Source organism: Dama dama, chromosome 19 (assembly GCF_033118175.1).
Source record: "Dama dama isolate Ldn47 chromosome 19, ASM3311817v1, whole genome shotgun sequence".
Lineage (NCBI taxonomy): Eukaryota > Metazoa > Chordata > Mammalia > Artiodactyla > Cervidae > Dama > Dama dama.
Genome location: NC_083699.1, coordinates 75,854,654 through 75,881,176, shown reverse-complemented (window position 1 = coordinate 75,881,176; position 26,523 = coordinate 75,854,654). Strand labels below are relative to the sequence as shown.

General features: G+C 55.0%; 1 protein-coding gene across 1 annotated transcript; it reads right to left on the bottom strand.

The window, feature by feature from the left end:
- Positions 1-246: 246 nt before the first annotated feature.
- Positions 247-26,337, bottom strand: RIPK4 (receptor interacting serine/threonine kinase 4). Its single transcript, XM_061167541.1, has 8 exons — positions 26,130-26,337; positions 16,422-16,713; positions 11,553-11,701; positions 9,640-9,689; positions 7,265-7,423; positions 6,362-6,465; positions 4,452-4,713; positions 247-2,726 (listed from the first exon to the last, which is right to left on the bottom strand). Exons 1-8 carry the CDS (start codon positions 26,309-26,311, stop codon positions 1,567-1,569), a joined length of 2,358 nt encoding a protein of 785 aa, XP_061023524.1. The 5' UTR covers positions 26,312-26,337; the 3' UTR covers positions 247-1,566.
- Positions 26,338-26,523: the final 186 nt, after the last annotated feature.

Below are 26,523 nucleotides of genomic sequence, written 5' to 3'. Positions count from 1 at the left end.
CAAGCAGATACTGTGTGCTGGGTGGTCCCCGCCCTGGCTATCCTGGTCGGTAACAAGGGAATGTTTGCTGCCGGGTCACCCCTGCTTCTTAGCTCAACTCCAGACTGCCCTTCCAAAGGGCGTCTCCACACCACGTGTGACCGCCTCAACCTCTGGTCTGCAGAAATCCGATTATTTGAGCTCATGTATAAAAAGATGTAGTCTCACGGGCTTCAGAGAAGTAGGAAGAGAACTCAAGCTTTATTGACATCAAGCAGACTTTCTTCCACGTGTTCTACATCCAACAGTAATACAACATAGTAAAGCACAAGGCATATTAAAACATAGCCAGTTCTAAGCAGTTGGGATATTTCCTGTTATAGAAAAGAAGTAACCTGCCCACAGATTCACATTAACATACACGGTACATTAACATCAATCTCTGCTTCATACACCAGGCCAAGGGTCATGTGTACATACAGGCTGGGGTCCTTCAGCAAACTGACTCTCACGACAGCATCAGCGGGAGGTGTGGGACACACTTGACAACGAAAGAACAATCCTGGAGTTGTCTCGGGGGTCACACCCCGAAAGCTGAGGCCCCTGCACAGTGCAGCTGTTTGTAAAGCAAGTCAGGAGTCCCCTGGGAGCATCTCTCGCCACAAACCACCGTCTCTCCAAAAACAAGAACTGGAGAGAAAATGACGGGAAAGGTGGGTCACTGAACTCGGTAACACTGTTCTGAGTCCAGAACTGAGGCTGTCAGTTCATTTTTCTTGACTTTTGGACAGCTGACTTTAGAGTTCAAATATTTTGCACAACATGAAATGAACAAAGGCAGGTGGCTCGGTTGGCATCTGTGTGTGGCCACCCACAAGGACTGAGTGATGGACAAACTTGGGTGTAAAAGGGCTGGTAAGACGACTGCTTTTGTTTTAAAAAACCAACTTATCAGTTTATGCTCGTTGCCCACAGACTAGATTACCTACTTTTTATTTAAATTTTCATTATCTATTTGGCTGTGCGATGTCTTAGCTGTGCATGCAGGATCTTCAGTTGTGGCATGAGGGATCCACTTTCCTGACCAGGGCTCAAACACAGGCCCCTTGCATTGTGAGCATGGAGTCTTAGCCACCGGACCACAAGGGAAGTCCCCGAAGTGCGTGCTTTTAACAGATCTCAAGCGACAGCTGACACTCTTCATCCATTAACAATATTCTATAAAACAAGAATCCCACTCAAACTTTCTGGAGCAAGCTTCTTCACTGCTGCAAATGGAGACAAAAGACTCAGCTCCCCCCACACCTGTGTTCCCGTGCACTCCAGGCAGCCGCTCAGGACAGGTGGGCTCACGGCTCTGTCACCCAGGGACCAACATCAGGAGTGAGGGACAACCAAATGCCTCCGGCCCACCATGCCTCCGACACGGGGTGCCCACTGGCAGCGGCTAAGCGCACTCTGACCAACCTCATGGGGAGGGCGGGTAACACCTAAGCTCGGTCAGTGTCCCGCAGGCCACAGATGGGATGAGCAGAGCACAACGCTGGGACAGGAACCCTGCTGGGCCCCGTCTCCGGGGTCAGCAGACTAGGTCTTGCTCCGCCGGAGGAGCGTGGCGGTGGGACTGGGGCCACCCTGGAACTTGAGGCTCTGTAGGTTGACGTGGGCTCCATGTCTGAGCAGAGTCTCCACCGTCTTGGCATGTCGGCCCCGGGCGGCCAGGTGCAGCGCGCTGAGGCCCTGCTCATCGGACAGGTCGAGCACGTCAGCGCTGACCAGCTCCTCCACCACCTCTGAGTGCCCACCGGCAGCGGCCAGGTGCAGCGCTGTCTGGTTGCGGGGGCCCCGGGCCAGCATGTTGGCCCGCTCCTCCACCAGCAGCTTGACGGTCGCCAGGTGCCCATTGCGGGCGGCCAGGTGCAGAGCGGTGCAGCCCTCTGCGGTCACCGCCTCTCTGCGGGCGCCCCGGTGCAGGAGCAGCCTGGCCGTGCTCGTGTGGCCCGTCTCCGCGGCCACATGCAGCGGTGTCTGCGCCAGCAGATTGCACACATTGACGTCGGAGTGTAGGTCAATGAGGACGCGGGCCACGCGATAGTGCCCGCGCTGGGCAGCCAGGTGCAGGGGTGTCCTCCCGTCCAGCGTCTGGGCGTCCACACTCACTCCCGGCTGCTTGGCCAGCAGCTTGACGATGGGCAGGTGGCCCTGCCAGGCGGCATAGTGCAGCGGCACCCAGGCGTCCTTCCCCGGCAGACCTGCATCCACGCCACGGCGCAGCAGGATCCGCACGACGCCCTCCTGGCCGTGCTGGCAGGCCACGTGCATGGGCGTCCGACCCTCGCAGTCTGCCTCGCTCACGGAGGCGTTCTTCTCCAGCAGCAGCCGCATGCTGCCCTCGTCCCCGTTCTGGGCTGCGAAGTGCAGGGCCGTCCACTGGTCCTCATCCGCAGCATTGACACTGATCTTCCGGGCCAGCAGGAGCTCCACGATGCCCCGCACCCGCTTCTCCACGGCCACATGCAGCGGGGTGGAGCCCCTCCTGTTGGTGAGGTTGGGGTTGGCGTTGTTGAGCAGCAGCCACTTGACACAGTCCTCCTGCCCGGCCTCCACGGCCAGGTGCAGCAGGCTGGCGCCCCCGTCCAGGACCAGGTCCACGTCCTGGGGCTGCAGGATCTTCATCAGCCTGCTGGTGTCCCCACTCATGATGGCGTCCACCAGCTTCTTCTTCTGGATGTCGGTGGTGCCAAGGTCTGCGGGGAGAGCAGATGCAGGGGTCATACAGAGCGGCTCCCGAGGTCTGGCCAGTGTCTGAATGTAGCTACGGTTTACCTGAAATCGCTAAAGTGTTTACCCATGTGGTTTAATTTAAGATCTAGTGGGGAGACCTCAGGCAAGTCAATGAATATCCCCAAGGTGCTCTTTTATCAAATTGCAAAATGAAAATCATTCTAGCTATCCGATAAAGTTGTGATCAAATGAAGGATATAAAATTCAGGCCCTTGCTGGTGCTCAGCAATGGCAGTGACTGCTAACAAGGGAGAGGGGGCGGTGAACACAGAGCAGGCAGGAGCCCCCGACCCACCGGAGAGCTGGCAGCTCCCACCCCGGGGCACCCCTCCAGGGTCAAGCAGCTGCCTGCAGCCCAACCTCCAAACGGTGCCTCTTGTCCCAGTACCATCAGCTAGGACGCTTTCTAGAAAAGTCCTCCAAGGACTGAGACTCTCACTTTAGAAGGACTGTTACTCATGATGTAAACATGTACATGTTTGATTTGCAGGAAAACCCCACTATGTTGTCTGGGGTTCTGATATGTACGAAACAAGACACCTTCATGGGAACCATGCTCAAGGGTTCTTGCACAGCAGTGGGGGGTGCCGGGTGTACTAAGAAGACAGTAAATGCAGTTGGGACTGGGTGTTTCAGCACAGGCTCCTGAGACGGACCAGTGACTGATCAAAGCACAAACACGTCACCTGAGGGTATCAGACCCTGAGAAGAGAGCGTGCTAATGACTTTCTCCGTGGGAAACAGGTGTTTCTTTCTTTCCAACCCCATCGCTGACTGCTCACCTCTGATGCAGCCAGGCCTTCCCTACCTCTGCATCTTGCAAGATGTCTCCTTACCCAAAATGCTCTCTTTAATCCCAAACACGCCACTCTAAAAATCCCAGGAGGTCCAAGGCGTCTGGGGAAGGCCCTCATTCCAGGAGGAATTCCTGATTCCCCAGGAAGAGCAAGCTCTCCTTCCTCCTGAGGGGAGGACCCTCCCCATGACCCTCTGGCCACCCCTGTACTTCAGCCCTATGCATGAACATCCGTTTTTTCCTCATGGAAAGAAAACCTCACACATTGTCCTCACCGGAGACGCAGTGAGGCCCTCACAGGAGAGATCCCATGCCCCAGGGCCAGCAACTGGGGACAGGGCAGGGGCAGGGAAAAGTACCTTCCAGAAAGAAAACCCAAGCCGTATAGTCAGGACCAGGCAGTTATGACCTCCAATGACAGTGCACCCATCAACACACACAGGTCCAGGAAACGGGAGCCCACAAATAGGAAAGAATGGGAAGTGTACCCATTGTTGCCTGAGAAAGGGGGTACAGGGCTGACATTACAAAAGACAGAAAGGTCTCCAGGAAGAGGGGGTCCATCCATTCACTGGGCTACCTGGTACAATCCAGTTTCGTCAACCTACACACCTGAGGTCAGTCCCTGCACGTGGCGTCGGCCCAGGTGAGACCCTCCACACAGCCAGGGGCATGACCCACTCCCCTTACACCTGAGTGACACCCACTCAGCCCGTGTGCACCCCCAATGTGCACTGACACCCAAACCCAGTAAGCAAAGAGCTGCCGAAAACACAGAAGAACTACAGCCGGCTCAAGAAACAAGACGCCTGATCCTTTTCAGTTGCTCACACCCTGACTGCACCCCCCAAATTAAACCCATTATTTCCCAGGTGTGGGGGCCCCTGCTCACCACTTGTTGAAGGCTCCCGCTCGAAAGACAAGGACAGTGACCCTCGGGAGGAGAAGGCAGAATCCACAGAGGACACCCCCGAGAGCCTCTTGCCGCTGCTTGCCGACGGAAGTTTGGACTCGGAGGAGCTGCGGCTGAGCTCTTCCGGGCCCTCAAGGGTCTGGGAGATGCCCGAGTCCAGCTGGGACAGCAGCTCGGAGAGGCTGTAATCGTTGTCGAAGGTGGGGGCAGATGCACGCTTCAGCGGGGTGGGCACGGGGGCCTGTGGAGACAAGCAGACAGAAGAGATAAGGCTCCGTCCGTGACCCGATGGGGCAGGATCAGGGGATCAGAGAACTTAACTCCTATTCCCAGATGGTGCTGGTGCTAAAGAAAGTGAAAGTGTTAGTCACTCAGTCGTGTCCCATTCTTTGTGGTAAAGAACCCGCCTGCTAATGCAGAAGACCTAAGAGACATGGGTTCAACCCCTGGGTCGGGAAGATCCCCTGGAGAAGGAAATGGCAACCCACTCCAGTATTCTTGCCTGGAGAATCCCATGGACAGAGGAGCCTGGTGGGCTACAGTCCGTGGGGTTACTAAGAGTTGGACTCAACTGAGGCAACTTAGCATGCAGCACAGAGCCCAGAGACTCCAGCAGGAGGACATCGTAAGACCAGATGGTGGGAACAGATGTCCATCGCCATGCTGAGCCCCAGTGCACCGTTATGCAGACCTAAGGTGAATAAGCCGCAGGAAGTGAAGCCTGCATGCCAGCTGGGTCCACCCAGGACAGGTCAGTGCCGACAGGAAACAGAGGAAGGAGATGGCTTCGGGTAGGGTCCTAACACCCTGAACCCTACGTGGGGCCGTGCAAGGCTGGCTTGGGGGCTGAGGGTGCACAGGTGAGGTGTGGGGCCCAGCCCTGGGGACGGCGCGGCATTCCAGCTCAACCCGTGCTAACGGGCCCTTCACAGGCTCGGTCCTGACAGTGAGGAGAAAGGCAGGTCCTGGTGAGGGATCAGAGCCTGCGAGGGATTCACGACCCTTCCCCATATCCTCCGACCCAGCGGCCTGGTGCAGTGAGTCACACCCACGTGCTGGGCCGCTCTTTTCCTTATCGGAGGCCAGGTCCCCTCCACCGTCACTTTGCCCTCTGACCTGACACACACAGCCCTCATGCTTAGATAGCAGACACACCATAAACGGTTACTTATCTGCTGGCCTTACACCCAGCCAGGGATGATAACACCTTATAAAGTCAGTTTATCAGCCTCCACTTTACAAGTCCTACTGCCTTAAAGGTATTTAGTTAGTTAGCATAGTTAGAATTTCTTATCACATCTTATATAACCTGTGTGTCGCTCGTAGAGGAAAAACACTTATGGGCAGTTAGAAAGGCGCCAATCCCCAACCTCAAGGTGCAGAAAGACACCCAAGCCCCCGGAGCCCAGACCCCTCTCTCCAGTGTGGCCCAGTGGGGTCTTCAAGCAGCTCCCCTGGTTCAAACAGCATCCGGCCCGGACTTCCCTTGTGATCCAATAGTTAAGACTGTGCACCTTCAATACAGGGGGTGCGGGTTCCGTCCCTGGTCAAGGAACTAAGATCCCACGTGTTGTGCAGTGCAGTCAGAACACACACACACGCATACACACACAAAGTATCCAGACGGCGGCTACTTAATGTCAGCCGTGGGCCCACACTGACCTTCCCTAAGCACAGACAGGCGGTGGGGACGGGATACTGTCAGGCAGGAAACAAATCTGGGGCCAACACACCATGCATCTACCCCCGCCCTGGGATAGAACCCTGCGGCCGGCCCAAGCCTCAGAACCGGGCGAGTGGTCCAGGCTGGCAGGGCGTCTGCAGGAAGCAGAGACTCAATCCCTGAAGCTGATGTGGCGGAAACCAGGCCCCGGGAGGGTCCCCATTACCTCGGCCTCGGCATCAGGCGGGTCTCTCACATCTGGGTCTTGAGTCGTCTCCTTCACCTCCTCATCAGGTTTTTCACACAGGTCTTCGGTTTCAGAAGTGATTTCTTTGGAGGGAAACACAGACGGGTGTGTCACCCAGACAAGGAATTAGCAAATGAGCTACTTAAGCATGTGGCCTTGGAGGGGACCAGTGCCTACAGTGTTCAGTCTGACCGGTCGTGCTGCCCATGCTGCTGGCCCCCGGCTGGGCTCACAGCGGACCCCCAGCACCCCCATCAGCAACCACAGCGGGGGTCCGGCCAGACTCTAAAAGGAGCCACCGTGTCCCTGTTTCCCCAAGAAGCTTTCGTCCACGGAACCCCGCTAGCCAGCCCAACCAGAGCTCATACCCCGACGGCCAGGGCTGCCGGCACCAGGCGAGAAAGCCCCCACCTCGTTCACACTCCTTTTCCTCATGTTTTAAACGTCATGATCAATTCCAGTGGCATCAGGATCACTCTCCTAACCAAAGGACACAGCTATTCCCTGGGAACGAGGCCCCAAGAGAAATGCAAAGAAGGCCACAGGCCAGTGGTCACGTGGTCCCCAAAAGATGCACTACTATATCTGAACCCGGAACACTAGGCTCCTCGGGACAGCAGGCCGCAGCTAGAGGTGGACAGCTGGAGATGACCAAGCGGTTCCAGCCGCCCCTCCCTGGCCCTGGGAGCTGGAGGGCCACAGGCGGGGGCCCTGGGCGGGCACAGCCTGCAGGAGGCGGACTCACTCTGGCACTCCTGTCTGTGGACAGCCTCCTCATCCCGGCTGCCGCCTGTCCCCTTCCTGGCCATCAACTCCATCCCCTGGGATGACAGCATGAGCGTCAGGCCAGCAGGGCTCCCGGAGCCCAGGGCGGGTGCTCACCTTGGAAGCTGGGCCGCTCTCGGGGGTCCCCCTGCCAGCAGCGCTGCATGAGGCGAAGGAGGCTCCTGCAGGCGCGCGGCCGGGGTCTGCAGACAGGCGGCAGCTCCGGCCTGTGGCCCTTCACCACTTTCACCATAATGTGCAGGATGTTTTTCTCATCTGCAAAGGGAAGGCGTGCAAGTCAGGGCAGCTCCCCAGAGTTGAGGTCGATTTCTTATCTTTGGGAGGAGCCACGATGACCATGGGAAAGTTTGGGCGCCCACCTGGGAGACACGGTATTATTTCCTCTTCAAAGCACAGACAATTCTGAAATCCTTAACCTTGCCGGACACACCTGTCCTCTGTTCTCCAGATGTTGGAAACCACCTGTGATCTACCGAGGGGAATCACTCTCTTGTATCACAGAGATCTTTCTGTGCAACGAACTCAAAGAAAAATCAAGTTCAAAGAAGAAAAATATCTAACGGGGCAGGTTCCAAAGGGGCCCAAACAAAGGAAAACTGAACCGTGGAGTCACACTGCCCAGCCCCCAAGTGGCCCACAGCTCCCTGCAACAACGAAAAAGTCTTTCTGAATTCCTACCCCAAAGCACAGGTGCCTGCCGATGAGCCAGCTCCAGTGATGGTCACACATGAGCTGTGTAAATGGGGACCCTTCTCCTGCAATTCGTAATGTGGGGTCCCACCTGGCCTCCTTTCCAACTCCCTTCAGAAGCAGGCACGGACCCCTCACAATCATCATCCTGGTCACAGAATGAAGGGCCCAAGGCGACCCTCAGGGCCCAGATTTCCTCAGCCTAAGACCACACCGGCCAGCAAGCAGGCGTGCAAGTTTCTGGTTCCCACCACGCCCACGCCAGGGGACTCCCGAGATGCCGAGCCACAGGGGTGGAAAACTGGCCCAAAGTCCCCGATGGCTGCCAGGAGGCTGCTCTGATGTTTTGTTCCACTTTCCCGTTAAATCTTATGCAATAGCGAGCTCAGGTATCTACACGTTATCTCCATAATAACTCAGATTTCCAAAACCCAGCAGGTCCTCTGGATAAAACGTACACCACCTAAACACCTGGAAGGGTTTCTGCTGCCAAACACAGACGGAACAGGTTCATAAGCTGCCTCTGCACACCCTGGATGTCCCATCGACCAAGCAACAAAGCACGGGCACCTCAGCTCCCACGTTCCTTCCCATCGTGTGTCTGACCCCGGGGGCCATGTCCGGCAGATGGCTGTGGTCAGACGGGCACACAGCCACACTGAAAAGAACCCAGACCCTGGACCTCTGAGGAGGAGAAAGCATCATGGAGACAGGGTAACAACTACGGACAAAACCCCACAAGGATCCTACTCTGCTTCTCAACCAACAGACCTAGGGCTGCACACTGACTCTGATCTGCACTTTTAGAACTTTTTGGTCAAACCAGAAAAGACGAAGTAGCCCAGACAGGCTTGGAAAGGAAGAGGAAATCTTTCCAAAATAGAAAACGTACTTGACTTTTCCAGTAAACCAAGTCAAGGTACTGAAATCTCAAGGCCAGAAATCCACATGGTGGGTGCCTGGTGGGTGGGGTGGGGGGAAGGAGGAAACCCCCAGCTCTCAGGCCGGGCGGGCTGACCCAGGGACTCTGACCTGTGGGCACCCCTCTGCGACAGCATCTACACAGTGATTCTGGAGACTGGCTGCCCCACAAGGCAAACACCCTTCACACGACTGCACCATACACTTCAACACGGTTCTGGTAGTCATTTCTGTTAGACACGTATTTTACATCCAAAAATTAAAAAAAAAAAAAAAAAACTAGCTGGAAATAAGTACAACAGACAAACCCACAGAAACAGAAAACAGAAGAGTGGTGATCAAGGGCTCAGGGTGGGGGGTTGGGAATGACTTGCCTAACGACCTCGGGGTCCAGGTGGTGATGATTGTACAACACTGTGAGTTTAATGCCACAATGTATAGCTTAAGTGATTAAAAATGGGAATTTCAGCAACTAAATGCTACTAAGAATTACTTTCAAAAAATTGTAATGGGAATTATATGCTATGTATATTATGTCAGACAACACAGAAGAATGAGCTGGTACCTAACAAGATCCACTGACTGGACCCCATCAGATCTGTGTCTTTCCCTGTATGTGAACTGTAAGGCACATACACCTTCTTGATATATATGAAAGCCCGCAATGAGATGGGCCGTGGGGCTCCCTGCTGACCTGCTGGGCTGGACAGAGCAGCCTCACCACCCCACCCGCCTGGACAGCCCACCAGCTCCACGACCCAGGGCAGCGCCCTCTGCGATTGGCAGGCCCGCTTTGCACAGAGCACACCCTTCATGGAGCCAGGAGAGACGGCTGCACCACCCCCGACACGGCCACTCACCTGCAAACGGCTTCTTCTGCGTGAGCACGCCCCAGATTACGATGGCAAAGCTGCAAGGAGACGGGCACGTCAGTGTCTGCAAGTCAGATTCTCAAACAAAGCCAGAGCCTCCCTTCCCCTGACACTGCAATAAGCTCAGGAAAACCACCCCCTCAACCAGAGTCTTCAAGAGACAATGGGAGAGACAGTGAGAGAGAAAGAAGACAAGGAGGTATTTTTCATGAATTCTTTTAAATGGGCAAATACTCTTATGGTGGGACAAGGCATGCTGGAAGCTCAGATTTCAAACAACAGACAAAACTCCATCAACTGAACTGTCGGTCCAAACAGCAGGAAGGGGTCCCTGAGAGGGAGCCACCCTGTCCCTGGACCACCAGCTTGTGAGGAGAAGGGTACATCTGCTTCATTCACGTCGTGTTCTCACAGACACGTCCACAAGATGCTGACTATAGCTCTAGGTATCTTGAGTAACCTGCCCACTGATGTCATCCAAGTGTATGGAAACGATGAGCAGGCAGCCAGCTGAACTTTCCACAGCCGTTTGAGCTAATTAGGAGCTACATATACTTGTGTGGTAATATACATATAAACGGGGTTGGCCAAAAAGTTCATTTGGGTTTTTCTGTAACATCTTATGGAATACGTAAATGAACATTTCGGCCAACCATATAAATATACATAACATAAATGTGTGTGCATATATTTTTATATATGTACACATATTTATCGATATATATAATACATACATATACACACACATATACATACATGTGTATACACACACACACATATCTATCTATATAATTGCTCTGGATATACCCCCCAAAGAGCTCAATCTGGTAAATTTAAAAAAAAAAAAAAAAGGTCCAAACTTGGGCTATCAGCCTGCATTGGGTTAACAGCACCTGTTTATAGAGGCACAAAAAGTCCTCAGTGAAAATGAAGTGAAATCTGCCAGTTCAAAAACTGAAACTCTCAACTCTGAATAAAGAGAGAATCTTGTTCTCCCCAAACCCTACAAGCCAGGCCCTGTACTGCTCGCCCGCAGATGGACAGGGAGAAGTCCAGCAGAGCGCAGACGGGGCGGCTGTGGTCAAACCAGTTGGCCAGGACTCCAGGCAGCGGCGATGACAAAGGCAGGGCTTGGGGTCACAGTCATCCGTGTGGACAAGAACCACAATGACGGGCTGAAGTGCCACTCACACCCGCCCACCTGCCTTTCTTCTTCGAGAAGTCTGAGGGATTAAGACCATGACAAGTTGGGAAAGGAGGCTACCATGTGATTCCTGATTGTTCTCTGGCTCGGAAATCCCCGATGCTGGCTTGTGAACATCCTCTAAGTGTCCATGTGCCTGTCACAGGTCAGTGATGCTAGGAAGGGTAAGTTCTGAGCCAGAGGGACTAGATTTGGGAGCCTGAAATCACATGCAGACAGCCGCACAGACCACCGAAAGCAGGCTCTCTCAACAGTCAAGTGAGAAAGCCCACCTTTTCTGCAAACACCAAAGCTCTCACCAGGCGGGAACTGCCCATCTGTTATGTAACCAGCTGACTGACACCAGCCATTCACGACCTCCATCCTGGGCAGCATCACCCACATCAGAGAAGTTCCTCTTGTAAGAAAGTTCTGGGGTTGGGACTTGCCTAACAGTCCCTGGTTAAGACCCTGAACTCCCCATGCAGGGGGCATGGGTCCGATCCCTGGTCAGGGAACTAAGACCCCCACATGCTGCCCAGCGCAGCAAAGAAAGAAGAAAAAAGAAAGTTCTGGGGTGGCTTGTGCCCACCGACGGAAAGCCCTCTCATCTGGACTGAACCTCTTCTCTGACGGTGCCTGGGAGCCCTTGGGAAAGCCCCCCTGCAAACCCGAGGAATGGAGGCGCAGAGCCGGGGGCTCTACACCTGTCACCCACCTGTACACGTCATGCTTGGTGTCGAAGAGCCGGCTCTTCTCCCGGATGCGCTCTGGAGGGAGGTAGGCGATGGTGCCGAACAGGCCGTCCATGCTGAGGTCATGCGAGTGGGACAGCCCGTTGCACTTGGCCAGCCCGAAGTCGGAAATCTAGAACAGAGTGGCGAGGAAGGGGCTGGTCAGGTTTGGCTGACAGCGTGCCGAGTGAGGCAGCCCGGCTGCCGCTTGAGGACATTTATCACCAAGTCCCCTCAGCAGTGTTGGGGGGCGTGGTCCCCCAGCCTGGCTGTGCAGGCCCCTTCACTGGTCAGGATCACAGCTCTCACATCAACTGCGCTCCCCGAGCAGGTGGGAAGGCCCGGCCGGCCAGGGAAGAGCCAATCCTGAAGACATTAAGAGCTTGATGGACTGGGAAAAGATTACACGACCAGGAAGGAATTCACTAGGAGAGGGAACTGAAGAATTACAGCTTGTCTGTGGGGCGTTGCGTCTGCCCCGTCGCACAAAGGGAGGAAGCGGCCCTCCGTTTTCAGGTGTTGGGGCAAAGCAGTTATGCAATCTCGCAGCTGGGGAAGCAGGCAAGTGGCGGCATGTCCTTTAAAGGGAAATATGTTTCCAGAAGCCCTTTAAAGCGAGCAGAACACACGCGGCCAATCTGTCCTCCACACGGAACGTTCTGGGGACAGACACTTGCTGGCTGCAAACACACAGCATCCCAGCTTCCCGTGACCGGCTCGTACACGGCAGAGCCCACCAGTCCAAGGACACCTGTTCCCAGGGGCTCAGCTCTCACACCCACTCTGCCTCCTTGGCTCCAGGGACAAAGGTGCCCACCCTGAAGGTCTGGGGAAGCCACAAAGGGGAAGTCACTGCAGGGACCCACTGCCCTCCAGCCCCCCACCCTGGCTGTCAATCAGAGCCCTTGGTGGTGTTAAACGCCTCTTGCAGTTAAGCCACACTTGCTGGCCGTTTCCTTTATAAATTCTCCTCTGAGGCTCATGGATTTTTCTAAGCCTTCTAATTAATTCTGGGCTCCTCCTCAAACACACCTTTGGAGTGATCGGAAATGCGGCTGAGTCAGGCCTTTAGTTCTGGGCTCACCTGCCCACAAGGTGAGCCAGGGGCCTGGTGTCATCACCGCTGAGCAAGGGAAGTTCATGACTGGGGACCCGATCCTCACATCTGCAGGGGGTGGGGGGTGGTGACGAAAAGAAAGCCTGCAAGACTGGACCTGGCCCCCTATTTCTGTGGCCAGGCTGTGCCGGGGTGGGCGTGGGTCCATGCGAAGGAGGCCAATCTGGCCATTTCTGGGCCCCTGGCAGCTGTTCGTTCTCTGGCCTCCAAGACACTTTCCACTCTGGAGAGCAAAGCGCCAGCTCCCCACAATAGACTCATCACCCAACCCCGCAGCTCGGGACCGAGGAGACAGCAACACAAGGAAACAGCTGGACCAGTGGAAAGTGTCAGGACCAGACTCTCAGAAGCGTGCTGTCTGCCCTTTCTTGTTATTTCTGCTGTTTCCAGGTACAGCCAGTTGTTTCATGATATACGGGGTGAAAAGAAAATAAGCATAGTTCTATGTGAAAGCCCTGGCACCAAAATCAAACTCAGGAATGAGAATCCTCTGATGCCCACTGACCCTCCGGCCCACCAGACTTCTCCACCTGACCTTTCTCATCTCCCCGTCTGTCCCCAGGTTCCTGAAGAGAGGGACAGTGTGGCAATCCCGGTGACCAGCAAGTGTCTATAACTCACAAATGAATTCACACTTAGTGTCCACCTTGGTACTGCCCGGAGCCAGTGTTCACACAGGCCCCGAGACACAGCCTTTCCCCTGCCGGACCCAGCTGGAAGAGACTAACAGAGACTAACCGAGAGCAGGGCCAGGGCAGCACCACCTTGGGGAGAAGGCCATTGTGGGCCACAGAGGACAGGACCCTGGGGGTCCCCCTGAATATAGTCTGGGGTGACCAACCTGGGCCTCAAGTGTAGCCTGAGGTTTTAAATGAGTTATTTCATTATGAAATTGAAATGGGTTTACTGCTTATACTGAAATTAATATTTTAGTAGTGACACTTCATATACTTAATATCAAGTATTCATTTAATATTAAGCGTCTTGAATACTCATTCCAAAACATAGTGGTTGCTGTGAAATTTTCAGTTCCAATCCTATCTATGGACATAAATGTAGTCTGGAGGGATCAAGGGAAGGGGATGGAGTGACAACTTATCATCTTATTTTAAGATTGCAGATTCCAATTATATTGGTGCAAATAACCATCAACTAAGAACTGCCCAGAAATCCAGCAGATGACTTAGAACCTCAGACCAAGCTCCTTCTGAGCCATTCCTGAGGATGAAAGAAACGCAGCCCGTAAATACATTTTCTGCTGCTCTGGGGCTATGCGTGGTGACTACCGCCCTGCTTGAGAAGGGCGTCAGGGAGAAGTCTGTTCCTGACCTCTCCGGGGAAGTGGGGTGGTGCCCTGGCCGTGTCCTCAAAGTGGCAACATCCCCTCCCCACCTCCAGGTCCCCAGTGACAAGCCACATGGTCCTTTACGGAATGTTCACCCACTTCCTAAAACTGTCACAAAGCGCCAGGCCTGCCAAGCCAGGGGCTGCCAAGCGGAGGAAGAAGAAAGCAGAGGGAGAAAGTGCTCAAACTGAGGAGCCTCAGAGCTGACGCAGAAACACAAAGACCACAGGGACACCAGCCCCGGGTGCCACCCTGCTGGGCGAGTGTTCGGTCCTCCTGTGCGCCCAGCATCGGGACCATCCCTGGGTGCAGGTCAACATCCGGTACAGACAGAACAGAGGGACTGTGTCCTGGCCATTCCAACTCACACAGGCCAGGCGCAGGGACCCCCCAACAACAGGGCCATCACCCCACCCACCAGGGGCAGAGCGCAGGAGGGCTATGCTGCTGAGGAGGGTGCTGGGAGGAAGGTCACCGTGGTCCTACAGGGCGTGGCCTCCTGCCCCAAACGCGGCTATCAGCAGAGCAACCTGCACCGTGGGAAGGGAATGGGCTGAAATGCAAGCCCCGCCTGGCCCACTGTGGTCCATGATGCTGAAAAGACAGCTCTGAAGGCCGGGCTGTGCCCACTGGGGACTCCCTGAGAAAGGCGCATTCTATTCCAGCGATGGCTCAGCAACCCTCCCACACCCGGTACCCTAATCCGACTATGCCTGTTTCCCCTGCCCCTAAAACCCAGAACTTTCCATGACTTCCTGCACCAAAAGGCTGTTGCATGTGTGGCCCCCAATCCTGACTGGCCCCTCTGGAGACCAGCCCCATCCAGGGACACCCCACCCTGAGCTGGAGTTACAGTGTTTCCTCACACTGCACCCCAGGGGCTGCCTGGACACCTACCACCACTCCCCACTCCACCCCCGCGTGACAACGCATGCCACCCATTATGTCTGTGAGCATTCCATGAGTGGCAGTGGGTTGGCTGAGGGACCAAGGGCTCCAGGGCCCCCGAACCTGGTTCTAACTTCTGCTCAACCATGTACAGTGGGACAACACAGGCCCTTGACTCAACCCTCCGAGCCCCAGCTTGGCAGGAGCCACCGTCCACTTGGTACTTCTCCTGGGAGAGGCGGCAGCTCCTGCAGGTGGGGTCCTCTGCACACAGCGGGGACCTGTCCTCACCTCCTTGTTCTTGTGCATATTCAAGTTTGAGATCCAAGCTCCCACACTGATTGGGTGCCCACGGACCCCAGGCTTGCAGTCACAACCCCGTAACGTTCATGGGGGGCAGAGGGTCCACACGTGACACCAGCACCCCAACCAGAAGGAAGCAGGACTGCAGGGGTGCGAGACCTGGGCAGACCAGGAATCACTCACTTGATGTCTGTTTTCTCAATTCCCTGCTTCACTTCAGCAGGAGCATACTTCCAATTTCTGCTAAAATCTGATCATTGAATGACACCTCCTTAGGGACACATTGTAACTAAATGTCTGATGTGAAAACTGATTTCCCCACCTGCCACAGGTGGACTTGGCCTGAGTTCTGTGCCTGCTGCAGAGTCAGGATGCGGGGGGCGGGCGCGGCGTGCGGGGGCTCAGCCTTCCTTCCAAGGGTGAGTGAGGATGCCGAGGAGCCAGAGGGGTCCCAGGCCATGGCATGCGGGTCTTCCCACCAACTTGCCTTCCTGAGGCATGGGGAGACCGTGGCGGCTGGGTGAGCCCTAGGACCCAGGTCACCTCGTGTCCTCCGTAGACAGAGATCTTCAAAGAAATGCAAACCTGACCACGCTAACAATGGCCAATTTCAGCGGGCGGCCCCTGGTTTTTAGTTATACCTCATGCTTTTCTGCTTTATAAACTTACCCAAAAAAAATCAGAACTAATAGGCCTTGAGCGAAGACAACAGAAGGAGTCCCTCCAGGGCTTCTCTCCATGACACCCCGAGACTCCCATCAATCATCCCAGGAGCCACCAACAGGAAACACAGCCCCACCCAACCTCACACAGAGACCGCCAATCCATGATTCACTATCTAAGCTGATTTTGTCAGATGGCCAATAAGCCCGGACTCCTAGAGTCCTGATCCAGAATGTGGGGCAGGGTGACCTGTGTTCCTAAGAGCCCATTTTCCAGCTACACCATCTGTGGCATTTGGACCGGCCACACATGACAAGAGTGGGAGTCCTGATGCTGAGAGAGCCTCTGCTTCGAGTTCTTTCCTGCAGGAGAACCACTTCCTCTTCCACCTTCTCGCTGGCCCTGAGGTTCCACCACCTCCCCCACGCCACCCCCAGAGCACCCAGCCCACCTTGACATGGTAGTGGGTGTCCAGTAGGATGTTGGCAGGCTTGAGGTCCAACCTCCTCCCCCACACCCCCAGAGCACCCAACCCACCTTGACATGGTAGTGGGCGTCCAGCAGGATGTTGGCGGGCTTGAGGTCCAGGTGCAGAAGTGGCGGGGTCATGCAGTGCAGGAAGTTCATGCCCACGGCCGTCTCATGGATGATGCGGAAGCGCAGGTCCCAGGGCAGCGGCTCGGAGGCCAGCAGCTTCTCCAGGGAGCCGGTCTCCATGTACTCCATGACCAGGCCCACGGGCTCCCGGCAGATGCCGTACACGGGCAGGATGTAACGGAACTTGGCCATCTCCATCTTCTTGGCTTCTTCCAGAAGTTCCATGCGCTCCCTGGAAAAGTTCAAAGACATGAGGAACACGGTGGGCAGCGGTCGCCTGGCTGCAAACATGGGCACCGCGGCCAGGAGACAATCAGCTCCATACGGCTGACCAAATTGCTAAAACGCACATACACATATGTACAAATGCACGGATGTGTGTGCACACATACACACAGGGCTCACTTTAGTGTCAAATACAGTGAGTCCCCTACATACAAGAGAGTTCCTTTTGAGAGTGTGTTCGTAAGTCCAACAAAGTGAGCCTAGGTACCCAACTAACACAATCGGCTATACCGTCATAGGTTTATAATACTTTCAGAAATAATATATTAAAAAACAAACACAGATGAGAAAGAAAACATTTTTTAACCTTACAGTACAGGACCTTGAAAGCTCCAGTATACCACACCACAGCTGGCACACGGGGGCACATTCACATCTTTGAAAGTTGGCAACTTAAAGGTTCGTACGTAGGGGACTTACTATAATAAAATTCTGGGCCCTCCGATGCCTTCAGTTCCATGGTTATTCAAACACATCTACATGTTTTGGGGTTATGAGAGGTGAAAGCAGAGACTGATTATGATCTGAAAACTCTCAGGCAGCCCTGAGCCAGTGCAGGCTCTGGGCTTCAGAGGGGGCGGCTGATGCTGACAAACCCTTCTCTTGGGATGACAGAAAGGACGTTCAGGCTAAAAGCTGTAATCAACTGTCCACCCAAAGAGCTCAGTCCCCTCCCTTCTTTGCGAAGCCCATCACTCCAGCTGGCCTCGTCATTCCTGACCGCAACCCCACACTGAAATTCACAGAGCACTGGTCTCAAGCAGGGTCTGCAGAGACCACTATCCAAAAGCCTCCTTGTCTTTAAAGCCACTGTAGTAAACTACACGTAACACAGTATTTATAACTGTGACCATTCACAAGTGTGCAATTCATAGGCATCAATATCCATTCACGAGGTTGTATAATCAACACTACTCTCTCCACCTAAACTCTGTCATCATCCCAACAAAAACCGACAAAAACCTCTGAGCCCACCCCAACAGGAACCCTCCTCGCAGCCCCCAACCTCTTTTCCACTTTCCAGGACCTCTATGGACTTCACATAAATGGAATCATATAATACCTGTCCTTTAGTAATTTGCTTATTTCACTCATCATGCTTTCCCAGTCCACCCATGTTGGAGCACACACCAGAACGTCACTGTCCTCAGAGCTGAGTAACATCCCATTGTAGGAACCGACAGGCTGTGTTTATCTTCTCATCTGCCGATGGGCACTTGGATGGTCTGCACCTTTCAGTTACTGGGACTGTATATTTATACACACAGGCGGTTTAAGTCCCCGCTTCTACCTCTTGGATACACTCTGAGAAGGAGAGTTGCCTGGTCATGTGGTATTTCTAGGTCTAACCTTTTGAGAAACTGCCAAACTGCTGTCCACGGCCAGCTCCTATTTTGTAAAGGAGCTCTGACTGGCTGGGAAGCTTGCCCATCCATTCATGTCCCGGGGGCAGGACAGCCTCCACACTCAAGGCAGAGATGCGTGGCCACAGCCCAGACTCCGTGGGCTACAGAGCCTGAAAGATTCGCTCTCTCCTGTCACAGAAAGTCGGCCAACCCCGCTCTACGTCACTTCCTGGTGCAGCCTACGGCCTTACAGCCTAGCACCCAGGGCCTCGGTCACGGTCAGTGTGACGGGTCAAAGTCTCAGGGTGCATTCAGGAGAAGAGGCTGAGGCGCAAAAGGACAGCATCTGGCCACCGCAGAAAGAACCCGGGAGCTGGCTGAAATGCAGATTCCTCAGCCCTGCTCCTGGAGAATGGGCTCCATGTGGGTGCCAGGAACCTGTGTTCTTGGAAGCTCTTAAGGGACAGTTCAGAAGCACACAGCCCACGGGGCGCTGGGAACTGAGGCAGGAAGTGGCACAAGAGGCCGCAGGGACCACCCCCCCTCAGGAGGCAGATGCCCACACCAGCTACCCAGCCAGACCCAGGATGGCTTGTTCCCACCACAGGGGGCTCTTCTGGAGTCTGCATGCACCGGCCCAGCCCGCCTGCACCTGGTCCCGCTCCTCAGCCTGCTGGAGAATCAGAAACCACCGAGAAAAACGAGTCTGTTTCTCACTGACCAGCCTCCTCTCTGTGACCACAGCTCACTCCCAGGCTCCCGTCACAGGTACAAAAGCACGTCCCAGGGTGGGGCCGCCAGCAAGGAGGGGCCGTGACACGCTGACACCGGCTCTGGCTCTGCCCTCAGTGGGCTTGGCTGGACAGCATCTCAGCACCTCTGCCCCCCTGTCCAGCCCCTGCATTTGGGAGCGGAGCCCCCCGCCCCGTGAACACTCACCAAGGTGGGCATCTCAGGGAGAGGATCTCTGGGTGTAGACCAGTGGTTCTCACCCAGGGGCAACTCTGCCTCCGGGGACGCTGGGCACTGCCTGGAGACACCTGGGTTGTCACCGCTGGGGGCTGCTGGCATCCAGCGGGGAGAAGCCAGGCGCACCGCCCGCCCCCTACCCTGCAGTGCGCAGGACGGCCCCCAAGGCCAAGACTTATCCAGCCCCCAAAGCCAAGGGTTAAGCCTGACAACCCCTGCCACAGAGCTAATGCATTTTTAGCCAAATTTAAAATAAACCACTACAGCCTGGAATTGCCCACTTCAGTACTCCCAGCATTTGCTTTAATTTTAATCTGTATCCAATTAAAATTCATTTATTGACATGTATTTACTGCACATCCTCTACATCAGTTAGAACTGATGACAAGAGACCCTTCTCCCTGCCTTCAGGATATTTACCTTCTAGGGGAGATGGAAAATTACCCCCAAAAAAGAGGTGTCGTTGAAAAATCCGAGATCTTTGAAGGGAAAGAACAGGGACCTGGGAGGTTTAAGAAAGGGGGTCCCTAACTTGGGTGGGCAGAGGGCAGGCAGTGAGGAGGTCACAACCCCACTTCTGCAGGGGGCCTCAGGCTAGGAACCACGGGAGCAGAGGGGCTACACACACTCAGGGTGGGTGACACACTCAGGGAGGTCACCAGGGCCCTGGCTGTCAGAAGTAGACAGGGAGGAAGCTAGTCGACGTGGGGCTCATTTCTGAACGAGAATCATTCAGGCTTGGTGACTGGATGTGAAGAGGGAGGGAACAAGGATGGCCCTAGAATGCTACTGGGAATCACTAGGCAGCTCCCCACTCAGGGAAGCAGCAGGAGGTGGGAGGTGGGAGGGGTTGGGGTAGGCTAGTTCTAAACAGGTTCAAGGAGCAAGAGAACCCCACTGGCCTCAAACACAAGTGTGACAGGTATCAGGAGTAAACAAAGACAACAAAAAATAAATAAAGACTACAAAACAAAACTGAGCTAACTGGCCTCAGTTAGATGCACTTCCTTAGCACTCTGGTTAAAGAGCCAATGAAAGGACAGCGGGATTCCCACAAGAGCCCCTGGGGGGGCCCCAGGCTGGGCTGAAGCCTGGGTTTAGATGCCTGGCCCCAGCCAGCCCCTCCCTGCAGCCACACTGCTCGCTGGGCTCCAGGAAGACCTGCAGACAGACCCCAGCCCTGTACCCAATCTCGAGGGACATCTATACCAGAAAAGGGCTGGATCAAGCATCATTTAAAATAAAGGTAGTAAAGGACAGGGAAGCCTGATGTGCTGCAGTCCATGGGGGTCACAAAGAGTTGGGCACAACTTAGCAATCGAACAACAACACAAATCTCTTAAGGATTGGAAACGGCACCCTTGGCCCATCTCCTTCTTCCTCCTCTGGGGAGACCTCAAGTCCCTTACACTAACCAGTTCAAGCACCCTCCTCTGACACTCACTACCCAGTGGTGAGGATTAGCACTGGGCCCACTTCTGTTCCCTACTGAGGAATCAGTTTTGTGACTTGTCTGGTCCTCCTGCCTTCCTTCATATTCTTTTAAAGTGATTGGTGTGCCACCGCTCCCCACCAGCATAAGTCCAGCATGCAACGCTCACGTGGCCCTGACATATGTTTGGCCACGGGATGGACAGAGACACACTTCCACCGGGAGTCCCCCCAGGCCTGTAGGCTTCCAGGCATTGCTGTTTCCGGAGTTTACAGGCCAGTCACTCAGGGACATTCTGCGAGCCAGCCCCAGCCCCACCCCCCTGCCAGCCTGACTACAGCCAAGGAGGTTGTCAATTACACTGAGGCTGAAGGTCTTATGAAGAGTGGCTCTGTGCCTCTCAGCAAAAGCCTTTGCTTCCATTTGCCCAAAGGGCTGAATACATAAGACCCAGGTGACTTCTGACGGCTGAGATCGTTAGGCTCAGAGGAGCCGCTGGCAGCAGATCACTCACCACCCAACCAGCCGAGGTCAGCAGGTTCCCGGCTCTCTCCCGTGCCCCAGGCCCTTCCCACCAAACTGAGAGCCCCCCACCCCCCGTTAACTTTACTTTGTTTAGTGGGGGCAGGGGGCGGGGGTGGGCGGCCCTGCAGCTGTCTGCTCCATAAAGTTGACTATGGCTGGACTGTTTGAAGACAGCCTGTATGTACCCTTTCAGGAAGCAACACCAGGCAGGCTTTGTGACTGACACAGGTCAGTGTGACCACTGACCACACATCTCAGGACAGTTGGAGGAGGAAGGTGGGCTATCCCGGAAATGAAGTCTGCGTTTCCAGGGACAAGTCACCTTCTCCGTGACAGCTCAACCAGAAACGCCTTAAAGCCGAGGACCCTACCCTGGCTGCACCCACCAGGGAGGGGAAAGGGGTTCCAGGACCATGCAGCAGGGGGATCAAGGGAACCCAGAAGGACCCCTCACACGGACCTGGGGGCGGGCTGGCCGAGCCCCGTAACCACCCTCATTGTTCAGGTTCAGGAGACACAAAAGGTGTCCATCCCATTTATCCTCTAGGCCTCTCTTCACTGGGCCTCTGGTACCCTGCCAGGACCCCCCACCCCACCCCACTCCTGGCAGTATCAGCAGTTCAATAAGTAGGGGCTGCGCTGGGCTGGGCCCTTTCCGGGAGCTGCTGGAAAAGACAGGAAAGTGCTTCTTACACAGGATGAAACCACCACTGTGTTTTCGTCAATTTAAATGCACTTTTCCTCGAAGCAGTGTTTCTAGTTTATGCTGACGACAACACACAAAGGATGGAGATTGGATATTGTGATGGCTGCTATTACTTAAGGACCAGGAGAGATTGTCAAACTGGTCCCAGAGCCCAGGTGCAAGAACGGGCCAGGGGCCTAAAGGTGCCTAGACTCCTCACCATCAAATCCCATTCCACCCAGCGACGGGTGAAGCTCCAGCCACCAGAGTCCACTGACATCAGTCTTCATTAAACCCCAAAATGGTGATGTGCTAAAAGCGTGTCTACAATTAGGATAATTCAGTAGGGCTGGTATCATGTTTCTCTTCTGTAATCATTTCAATCACATCTTTCTCCCATTTGGGGAAGGGTTCCTGTCTCCCAGCAGGAATGGGGGAAAGCACCCCCACCCCACCCTCTCTGAATACCAAGCTGGGGTCTGATTTGTTAACGACACTTAGGTCAGTATACTTAGGTCAGTACAATTTTTCTTCCGGCTGAAACCCATTTCCCCCACCCCAGAGAAGGTGTGGGGTGGGGAGAGATGAGAAATCTCACCAGACTGATCATTCTTTTCTTTCTTTTGATATTTATTTGACAGTGTGGGGTCTCAGTTGAGGCATGAGGGATCTTTTGTTGCAGCCTGAGCTGAGCTGCCTTTCAGCTCCTCGGATCTCAGTTCCCTGCATCAGAAGGCGTCTCGGCCACTGGATTACCAGGGAAGTCCCAAACTGATTATTTCCAAAGGACCTTTTTTTTGGAGAAGCCGTGGGGATCTCCTCCAGTCTCAGGCAGAAATTCCAAAGACATCCAACCATATCTGGAAACAAGTACCTTGGAGGGAGGAGGGGAGAAAATGGGTCCTGGGACTCAGCCTTCTGAAAAAGGAGCAGCAGGAAACTGCGGGCAGAGGAAGAAGGGTGGAGGTGCAGGGAAGGGCATCTGGTAACAAAGAGCTCCTCAGAGAGAGAGAGCTGGGAAGCACCTTTGGGAAGAGGCAGCGGGAGCACCGTTTAATCATTCCTGAGTCTCCCAGCCAGGCCTCCTTTCTGTGCACCAACACAGTTACATTCCCAGGGAGCCTGCAAGGGGTTCCCACACTGCTATTTTTAAAACTGACAAGAACCGGGCTTGTCGGACTGTCGGCTCTGTATGTACAAACCTGGGGTTTGCTCAGGCTCGCCCCAACGAGCCTTGGCCAATCACCCAGCAGCTGCTGGTGCTCAGCTATCCCGGGCTTCCTCTTAGCCAGGGGTGGGGGGCCAGAGGAATGGGCCTGCAGGGCTAGTTCTCACCTAAATGGGAATGCCCACCTGCCCCCACTCCCCGCCACCGACTAAGCTCTGCCCGAAACCTCTAGATCCCCTAATGAGAGTCAGCCAGGGGGGACACACATCTCCCCTGAGCTACCAGGTGTCCCCATGAGAGGAGGGGGTGCAGAAGAAGGGGGCATCAGTTCTCCCAGGTACCCCTTGGAAGCTACCTGGCAGGTGATCCTCTGCCTGCTGCGAACTTCAAGGGGTGTCTGGGACCAGGCGGCCCCTAACTTTCTCACAGAGAAATATCTGCTCACATGGTCTGGGGCAGCCTGCTGCTCTGAGGAGCCTGGCTCCTGAGGGGCCAGGAGACCCCAGACTCCCTAGAGGGAGAAGCAGCTGATGAAAATGAGCCCGCACCTGTACCTGCAGTGGGTCCCTATGTAACCAGTGGAAGAGGCCCTCAGAAGGAAAAGGTCAGGCCCTTGTGGAAGGGTTGAGAAGTACCACCCTAAAAACAGGTGAGACAAGACTTGGCCAGGAGGGGCATGGGGCTGGGGGCTGCGCCCAGGAACCTCAGTCAAATCAACTCCCCGCTCCAGGAAACATCTTGCAAACAGAAGGGTCAAGATGGTGTGCAGCTCATCAAAAGAGCATGGAACCAACCTGTGGAAATCTGGCAGGACACTCCACCATTCCAAGATAGGGATGAAAGCCTGCTTCCCCTGCACCACTGAGGGAGGGGCATGAATTCCGAATGAGAATCTCAAACCGAAGCCGTCAATAATTAACCCTGAAGAGTTTTCTTTACAAAGAGCAGGGGTTTGACCATCTTCTCAATCAGAGGAATCCACTGCTAAAGCAGAAGCCAGCCTGCTCCACTCAGCCTGGCAAAGCGCAAGAGGTGAATTCTTCCTGCTGGGCAATGCTGACCTCGACCCAGCTACCCAGCACATGCCTCCACCTGCCTATTTCAGGCAGGGCAGGAAAGCCTTCCAGTTACAGGACAAAACACTTTTCAACCAGGCCATGCAAGATCCTAAGTGGCCTGCCTCACGTGGAGAAACCCGACCGCCAACTGGGCCACCCAAGAAACAAGGGGTTGGACGCTGGAAATAACAGATCCTAGGGAGGGCTGATGAGTCAGCCTGGGGACCTGCTTGTTTACTCTGCTCTTCCAACACAATAAGGTGATGTTAAAAGCCTTCGCTGATGAAGAAAACTCAGCCGGAAGACTCCAGCAGACAAATAAATGTCCCCGAGAGCGTAAAAATATCTACACAGCGGCAAGAGTCTTACCTTTCAGGATCTAACTATTGGCTGGCATTCAAAGTGGTTCAGATTTCATCAAAATAACCACAGTGCCCTTCCCAGACTGAGAAGCTCCCAGGATCCGAGGCGCAGCTTCTCAGGCAGCTCACCTTTGAGCTGGTGATATTTCCATGACACTTGTCACCACTCTACTGAAATTTGAGGCTTAGAGCAAAAAGTCACCAATAGCTCTGCTGCATAATCTCTTAGGCCAGGATGAAAATGCAAAGCCATTGGATGTCCAGGGCTTCCTCCTATCTAGGACCACGGGCTGTGGCAGCACGCACTGTGATTCTGCATACCTCAGTCCAGGGAACACACATGGCCACCCTGGAAATGAGCACTGCCACCACTGGGGAGGAGGGGGTGGGGGGTGGAGGGGGAGGGGAGCTAGAGTTTGTAGGCCCCATCACTCAATAAGCCGAGGATTAGAAACCAGGTCTCTGAAATAGCAAAGGAGTCACCTTTTTAGTCTGTGTCTGTTCAGGGCTGACTATAGAGACAGCTCTCCAAGAACCCGCCTGTCAATGCAGGAGACCAAAGAAACACTGGGTTCGAGCCCTGAGTGGGGAAGATGCCCTGGAGTAAGAAATGACACCCCATTCCAGTATTCTTGCCTGGGAAGTTCCATGGACAGAGGAGTCTGGTGGACTATAGTCCGTGGGGTTGCAAAGAGCCGGACACAACTGTGCAACAAGCATTGCATGGCATGGCTCCATACAAAACACAAATGCCACACAACTTCCATGTTGAATGCAAACTTCACCAAAGGGTATGTAATTTAGATGCACTCAATTAAAGCTTATAAATTATTAAAATGCAACTATAAACAGTGAACAACCCCCAGTTAAAAAGAGCTGCTTTTCAAGACTCCCACCTCCCTCTCCCCTAAAATTACACACAGACCATAATCCGCCGACTGAATTTAACTGGGGCAGCACTGGTCCCTTCCAACTGTCTTTATTTGAGCGCCCCTGTTACCTAGGGACAAGCAGATGTCTTCTCAGTTTTGGATGGGGAAACCTGGGTCTAGGAGGGCGCCGTGGCCTGGCCACAAAGCGGGTAAGTGCAAGGCCGCTCCCCAGAGGCTTGGCCTGGAAATGAAATCTGCCTAAAAGAAAGTGTGCGACCAGAAAGCGCCGAGTGTTGTTAACAGGGCTCCCGGGCCGCCTGCCGGACTCCACCGCCAGGCCCAAGCCAGGTAGCGCCGACTCTCAAGTGCTAGGGCGCCGAGGAAGCCTGGCCAAGCCAAATCCAGGGTTTCCGACCGAAATAATTACAGTCTTACACCAATTTGTGCTCCAAAGTAAATTACTAAGTAAGCCGAAGGGAGACTAACTCACTCACAAAGCCCAGATCCCCACACGGCAATTTTTCTAAGCCGGGCGCAAACCGCAGCGCCAGGGTGGGACCTGGGCGGACCGGACACGCCACCGAGGGTCGAAGACGCAAGGCGAGCCCGGGACCCTGAAAATCCGGGGCTCACCGGAAGCCGGTTAACAATACAAGGCACTTAACAACTCCTTAGGCGAACGCAGCTACCCGAGGTTCTCCCGTAGGAGCCGCATCCCGGGACCCCGGCGGGAGCAAATAGACCCCGGAGCTCGCCAAGCCGCCCCCCGCGTCCCTCCCACCAGGCCAGCGGCGCCGACCCCGCCGGGGGCTCACGGCCTCTCCCGGCGCTGGGTTTTCCTGCCGAGGCTGCTCCGGATGCCACTCGGGTGGAGAGAACGGGAACGCCCGGAACCCAGGCTCCCCACCGCCCGCCCAGCGCCGCCGCCCCGGCCCCGGCCGCTGACCTGTCGTCGACATGCAGGCTCGGCGAGCACTTGATGGCGAGCCACGTCTTCCAGTGGACGTGGCGCACCTTGTACACCTGCCCGAAGCCGCCCGAGCCGACTTTCTCCCAGCCCGCGAACTCGCCCGCGTCGAAGGTGCGCAGCAGCCCCAGGGCCCACGGGCCCCGGCTCTCGCCCTCCATCGCGCGCGTCCAGCCGCCGCCCCGCGCCGCCGCGGCCGCCCAGGTGCCCAGGTGCGCGCCCCGCCCGCTGACGTCACGTCCGTCGCCAGCCCCGCCCCCCGCCGGCCCCGCCTCCCGGGCACCAGGTTGGGCCGAATGACCCACCCGGCAGGTGAGGTCGCAGGGCGCCCAGCGTGAGAAGGGTCTGGCGGCGCGCGCGGCTGCGGGTCTGC